At 34.9% G+C, this 7,830-nt stretch overlaps 1 protein-coding gene across 1 annotated transcript in view; it reads left to right on the forward strand.

The window, feature by feature from the left end:
- Window positions 1–249: 249 nt before the first annotated feature.
- LOC106467400 (kelch-like protein 10) overlaps window positions 250–7,830 on the forward strand; it is a 12,688-nt gene continuing 5,107 nt past the window's right edge. The window contains exons 1-4 of the mRNA XM_013927750.1: window positions 250–692; window positions 2,482–2,962; window positions 4,678–4,847; window positions 6,108–6,216. Coding sequence (XP_013783204.1) covers window positions 250–692; window positions 2,482–2,962; window positions 4,678–4,847; window positions 6,108–6,216 — 1,203 coding nt within the window. The remainder of the gene's footprint in view (window positions 693–2,481; window positions 2,963–4,677; window positions 4,848–6,107; window positions 6,217–7,830) is intronic.

Below are 7,830 nucleotides of genomic sequence, written 5' to 3' on the forward strand. Positions count from 1 at the left end.
TTAGTTCAACAGACAACAGTACTTTTTGTATTATTCAATAGTCGCTGACTGTCGTAACAATCGGAAACAATATGGTTTCCTAGGTTATATTGTTTCTGTTAAAAGCGTGTGGTTGTACAGAAAACTTAACACGTTTGTTAACTTTCTATCGTCTTTATATATTAAAATAAAATAATATAACGATCAACAAAACAAACAGAAGTCTGAGAATCTTAAGCTGAGAACAACAACAACAAAAAACTTTGAATAATGGAAACTGACCGAGAAATAACTGAACCACTACAAATTCTGGACGAAATGCGATCTACCGGTCAGTTGTGTGATACTATTCTCCGGACCCATGATTGTGGGAAGTTTTTGATTCATTCCGCTGTGTTGTCAGCCAGTAGTCCATATTTTAAGGTTCTTTTCACAAACACCTTGGGTACTCCTCATAAGAAGGATATTCTCATACCTGGGATAACAGCGGATTTGTTACAACTTATTATTAAGTACGCCTATACACGAGTGACTTGGGTTACCGTGGGTAACGTCGACGTCCTTCTTCCCGCAGCTGATCAGTTCAATGTCATCGGAATGGTCAAAGATTGTAGCCAGTTTTTAATAGATAACATGGATCTTGAAAACTGTATTGGAATTCGGCAGTTCGCCCAAGTATACGGTGTTTTAGATTTGGAAAAAATAACAACCCAGTAAGGATATTTCCCCATTTAATCAAACAGTTTTGAAGTAGGCCAAGTTAAAGTGAACTCAATAGCAATTAAATTACTTTACAAACGATATATTCCTAGCTGTCCTCACAATTTCAGTGATTTGTCCCTCTTTCCTCTCTCGCCCCCCCCCCCCCCAATGGCACAGCGGCTTGTCTGCGGACTTACACCGTTAGAAACCGGGTTTCGATACCCGTGGTGGGCAGAGCACAGATAGCCCATTGTGTAGCTTTGTCCTTAATTTTAAACAAACCTTTCCTCTGTCCACCCACCGCCCTCCGTTTAGCCAGTAAAAACATTCTTATCTTTTTTCAGGATATTGTTGAAATAGAGAGAAATGTGTGTTGCTTATTTTCAGTAATAATAAAAATATAGTAAGCTAAAAAATTTTATGTGTAAAAACAAGAGGGAATCCGTAATAGCCGCGGCACTTGAAATTCTTTTACGCGGGATTAGAGTAAATTTATCTACGAGACCTTTCTTTTTTTATTTTTATTAGCTGTATTTTGTGCGCCAGCAATACTAAACGTGATGCGCGCGTATACATGATTCGATTTTATTACTCATCAGGATGTCTACGAGCCTACCCTCAAATTGAAATTTTTTTAGGCAGGATTAGAGTAAATTAATCTATGACACCTTAGGCGTGGTCAGATACATGAATCGAAAGGGTTTGACACCCTGAGTCCAAAACTGTAATTAAATGTCAAATCGGTCAAGAGATGACGAAGCTACGAGCTGAACGTTTGTACTTTAAAAAACAAAAAAAAAAACACGGAAAAAACAAACTCAGAGCCATTCTATGAGCCGCTATGCCGCGGCTGAATAGCATACTGTAGACACAAACAGCATTGATTCAAGTGCCTGTTAGTATAGAAGAGAAAGGAATTAAGATAGTTAAAAAATGAGCTTTACAGAGAAGATTATGGTCACACGATAAAACAAACTTTAATTATTTTTTGTATAGTATGGATTTACAAAAAAAAACTTCTCCAGAAATACATTAATAAGTTCAAGCAATTTCAATTCTAAACGTTTTAAAGTGTTTGAGTATACTAAAAAGTCAACAAAATTATATAAATATTAAAATGAATTAATATAAATTATAAATATTACGATGACTTTATAACTTTTAAATTGGTCTTTCAGATTCACTGCGAGGGAAAAAACTGTAAAAGGCATTTAATTGGTACTTACCACTGTTTGTTTATTTTTTAATTCTATGTTATATTTGTTTGCTTAAGTGCAAAACTGTACAATGGACTCTCTGGATTGTGCTCACCGCGGGGATCGAACCACGAACTTTCGTATTTTAGCCATGAAACTTTTTTTAGCTATTGGAGAGGGGGGGCATATATATATATATATAGAAAGCTTTTAAAAATAATTCTTGGTTAACTCCAATAATAATAAAAATGTTCTTATATTACGAATCTAAAAGGGCAACTTTGAATAAGTGAAAAATTAAATTATCAATACTAATTCGGCTCCCTCTGAGGACTTATAACGCTAAAATTCGGGTTTCGATACTCACAGTGAGTAGGGCACAGATAGCCCATCTGTAGCCTTGTGCTTATCTACGAAGCAAAGAAATAAACAACACTAATTCGGATACTAATAGTATACTAAACCTGAAGTTTTTCATGTCTATTTAAACATATATACATTACAAGTAGAAAATCAACATATTATTATTTTTTCGTATATTACAGACTTGTTTTTTAATACCGTTTATAATTTTTCGGTAACTTATTTCTGGATTAAATCATAGATTTTTGATGAAAGAAATTGTACAAGTCTTAGAAACTTCCCAAGAGTTTCTAGAACTTCCTGCAGAAGAACTTGTAGACATATTTGCAGCTGATGACTTAAATATTTGCCATGAAGAAGACCTTTGGGAAGCCATTGTAAAATGGATTGACAACGATCCGGAGGACAGAAAACATGATTTGTTAAGACTAATGCAATGTGTCCGATTTGGCCTTATGGATGTTACATTCTTCATCAAGATGGTCAAATATCATCCACATGTCACAGAGCAAAGTAACTGCCGACCTCTGATCAACGAGGCACTCACTATCCTGTGGGATCAACGACAAGAAAAACCCTTGATAGACACGAAACTAATTTCTCCACACCTGATTCGTCCCAGGTTCCCCCATGAGGCGCTGTTCATCTTTGGTGGTTGGAATCGTAGGAATCTAATCAGTTTGATAGAAGCGTACGATGTTAGAGCCGACAGGTGGATTCAGGTAACACAGACAAATGGAAGACCATGCATTAAATTTTACGTTACTTATTTTCATGTAAGAATACTTTGCAGATGTTTTTTCTTTCTAAACAAAACAAGAAAAAAAAAAGAAGAAAAGAAATGTTAACGAGATTGAAAAATCCTTCTTTGTTCCTTATTAGAATTTTTACTGACCAAAAGATATACAGTAGACAAACTATACATCTCCGCAAAACTAATATTTATATAAATAGACTAATGTTGCAAGGTTTTATGTATGGGCCGGATTCTTTACAGTAGGTGTCCGTGACTTGTTGGTGATAAATTTCAACAATAAAAAAAACAGCATACATTAAAGCAAGTAAAACATGTATACAAATGTCCGTTACACTGTTAAATATCACAATTGTATCCAGAGCTTTAAATAATTGTCTACTTTTTTTGGCAAAGTTCACATAGGTTAGTTCAGTTACTTCAGAACACAATTTGACAAGACGAGTTATTCTTCTCTATTCTATTATTACAATGCAATCTATGATAATTACAATTTAAAAAACCGCCACTACATGCTCTTTATGGCTAAACTCAGTCTAGATCTATATTACTAACTATGTCTTACTCGAACTACATTTTGGACTCGTATTTATAGCCTGACCGAAGCTTAGAACATTCCACGCGCTACGAAATGCAATAATACTCAATTATAACAACAATAAACCTTAGAAGCTTCTATTAACATGACGTAATAACTCAACAATTGAACTACACGACGTATGACTCGTACACTGTTACGTAAATAAACCTGCAATAAACTGTATATATTTTAAAATAACTAAATTTAACACCCGTACTATACTCAAAATCATCTAAATCATAACACTCATATTAACTAAACAGTCGTGTGTTTCAAACAAGTGTGATATCATTTGAAACTATAAATTAATACAGTACTACTTTAAACACAATTCATTTTATCGAATATAAATTTATTGTTTGTTAATGTCAACATACTTATTAATGATATAATATTTGTCTTAATTTTGTGTACGCTATGATGGTAGATACCATTATGTCCTAGATGTGTTTTTTATATAGTTTTACTAATGGATACCATTTGTTGAAATAGTGATGTATGCAGTGCTGGTCAAGCTTAAGTTCGACGTTTTGGGCAAATACGCACGCTTGAAATATTTGTCCAGGAAGGTGATTAATGCATCTTCTAAAGCGTCTGTATCTGCGTGAGGACAAAGTTACTGTACACTTAGTACTATACGGTTGGTACAATTGGTATTATACGACTGGTAATAAAAATATTACGAAAAGAACTGAAAGTAATTTAATTACGTTTCATTTCAGAATAAGTCATTAGAAATTAAATTATAATCTAAACGAAACGATTATAGGGTCACTTTTGCCCACTCTGTATGTTGCTTAGGAGGCACAATTTACTTGATATACATGTACAGTTGCGTAAAACGTCTTTAAATAGATGCCTCTATTTTAATAATTTTATAAAACGAATTGGATACATAAATTAGTGACGGACAATGCGTTTAAAGTATACAAATATTACTTACATAACCAAAGAAAAAGGGCGGTTAATCAATAGCTTATTGTTAGACTATTGATCATAATACTGATCTGAATCATTGATACGCTTGTAAGCTTACTTGTATATACGCAAGGTATTGCTTAGAAACTTTCAACAGAATTATATATACGTTCTATTGCCGTTAGCTGGACATCAATGACCCAGCAGGACCGCGATCTTATCATAAAATAGCCGTGTTAGGAACTGATGTCTACGTCATTGGTGGTTTCAACAGTGTTGACTATCTGAACACCGTCTGGTGTTGGAATATAGTTAGCAGACATTGGAGAGAAGTGGCCCCCATGCATATGAAAAGGTGAGATCTGGATGAGCGACTTAGGGTACGGGTTCCTAACCAGGGGTGCGAAATGAGGGTCCAGGGGGTGCGCGGAAGAAGCCAAAGAAGAAGTTTTCCCCCAAATGTCGCCAAGAGAAAATGTCTAATGCACACTTTTAGGAGATGGGTGCTAGGGCTTCCTTAGAGGGTGCGATGGCTACAAAAGGTTGGGAACCACTGACTTTGGGGGATACAACTCTCTACGTAGGAGACGTTGTAAAGACTTGAACTGGACTTTTCAGAATGTAAAATGTAAGGTGAAGACTCTGCGTCCTTCCTTCATGTAGGACGCATTTAATTTTCAGTTATAATAAACAATGTGATACTATGGTTGGATTTTTGTTATATAGATATGTACGTCCATTTCTTTAATCCAACAGATAGAGTCACTATACGCACAAGTGTTTCAAAAATAAGGTAAATATATTTGAACGAATCATGTGAAAAGGTGAGATGTCGATAAAAGGGTCGGGAATACATTATAAAAAAGGGGCTAATATGTCTGAATGACTCATGTGAAAAGGTGAGATGTTGATAAAAAGAATCGAGAAAACATCATAAAAAAGGGCTAATATGTCTGAATGACTCATGTGAAAAGGTGAGATGTCGATAAAAGGGTCAGGAATACATTATAAAAAAGGGCTAATATGTCTGAATGACTCATGTGAAAAGGTGAGATGTCTATAAAAGGGTCGGGAATACATTATAAAAAAAGGGTTAATATGTCTGAATGTCAGTTATACTAGAATAAAAACGCTACAAACGATACTTTAGAATTCCAGGATTAGCGGTTTGTAATAAATGATACCTTCTTTAATCAGACACTGTTTTAATCAGATGTTCGAAAATTAATTTTCATAATTCCATTGTATTTTTCTCACCATTTATATTGTATCTGTCATTTTTAATTATATTGAGAGTTTACCAGTAAAAGTTCACTGCTGAAGAAATAGTAAAAACGAAATATTAAGTGACAAAAAATAAACATTCGCAGCTAGCAGTAATTTCAATCAGATATGTCCAAAACAATTCACTCTGGATTCGTTTAAATAAATTAGAAAGTGAAAACGTGAATTTGAATATTTTAAACCTTCATCAGATGAAATAAAAGTCTGCATGGTTATGTTAGGATAAGATATTTGTTAACATCGAGGAAGTAATCAATGCTTGTATGATGTATTATTTATGAGTAAAATTCAATGTGTTAACATTATTCTTATTGCTTCGGTGTGTTTTAAGAGCCTACGTTAGCGTTGCATTGCTAAACGGTATGATCTACGCTGTAGGAGGACACAACGGTCGTCGGCGACAAGATTCAGCCGAGAAATACAATGAAACAGCAAATCAGGTTAATTATTTTATGAATCAATTATATAATAATCTAGCTCACCCATGGGCCTATGGCCCATATTTACAGGACCGCTATAATGCAGATTTAATGCTTGAACTACTATTTTGCACTTTTTGTCTGTTTAATTGCTGCTATACTTACAAATTTCATTTATTTAACCAAATTACGATCAGTAATTAGTAAGCCTACTTATTTACGTGCTCTGATGTAAATGAATGCCAAATATGGGGTCCGTTTTCAGGGAATCTCTGCAAAATTGTTTTCGCAAAATACCTCTAAGGGGCTGAGTGAAAAGTTTTACCTTTGTGCAAATCTTGGGGCCGAGACGATTTGTTTGGTTTTATTTAGAAGTTGGCGGGTACAGCATTTTAGGAGAAGATATTTGCAGGAAATCCCCAGGTTCCCCACGGGGTGGGGTGAAAAAGTTTATTTTTATCTAAACCTCGGGACCGAGATGATTCGTTTGGTACCACTTAGAAATCGGTGACTGCGATTTAGGACTTACGTGACACACAGACACTGAATCTTATTGTGTCGGACTGTGTTTCTGAGATTCAGTGGTTCGCTCTCCGATGCCGCAAAAAACAACGTAAAACAAAATAAATGCGCTCCACACTTTGGGGCTGTGGACGAGTTATAAAAAAGACGGTTAAATTATATTAATCGAAGAGACTAACTCCAGTAAGTCCTAGTCTGTCACTTAAAAATGGCGATCGGATAGCGCATTTTGCCCTTTTATATGAGTCTGCGAGAATATCAGAAACAAACGAACCAATATAATAAAAGAAACAAACAAACAATATAATATCAGAAACAAACGAACAATATAATAAAAGAAACAAACTGGCCCGACATGACTAAGTGGTTAGGGCGCTTGACTTGATCTGAGGGTCGCGGGTTAGGAATCCCCGTCCCACCAAACATATTCGTCCTTTCAGCCGTGAGGGCGTTGTAATGTGACGATCAATCCCATTATTCGTTGGTAAAAGAGTAGCCCAAGAGTTGGCGGTGGGTGGTGATGACTAGCTGCCTTCCCTCTAGTCTTTCACTACTAATTTGGGGACGGCTAGCGCAGATAGCCCTCGTGTAGCTTTGCGCAAAATTCGAATCAAACCAAACAAGAAACAAACTAGATTTTATAAAAAAGTAAATTTTATAAACGGTAGAACTGCCTATGTAGGGATGGCTTGGATTGCTCATCAAATTGTATTTTACATATCTCCTCAATAGGTCATCAGAACTTTACGATACTATACAGTGTTTCATAATAAATATTAAAAACACCATAATACCAAAAAACATCTTTAACACGGACGTTTCGGAATTTCTTTAAATTCCATCATCACCGTTAATATAAAAAAAAAAAGTTCATAATATTCGAACTACAAAAACAACATTAGCATTGAGCGAGTAGAATGTTAACAGACAAAATTAGGATAAATTAAACTCAATTGTAATTAAATAGTTATATATATATATATTGCTATATGTTAATTCTTTCCTGTGTTATTGTGTAAGGATGATGCAAATGCCTTCCGTACTATCTTGTTTGCATTGTTTTTGAAGGATTGATATTAGACATCCCTACATTTACTTTCATTTTTGAAAAGT

This window comes from Limulus polyphemus, unplaced genomic scaffold, assembly GCF_000517525.1.
Source record: "Limulus polyphemus unplaced genomic scaffold, Limulus_polyphemus-2.1.2 Scaffold2600, whole genome shotgun sequence".
In the NCBI taxonomy this organism is placed as follows: domain Eukaryota; kingdom Metazoa; phylum Arthropoda; class Merostomata; order Xiphosura; family Limulidae; genus Limulus; species Limulus polyphemus.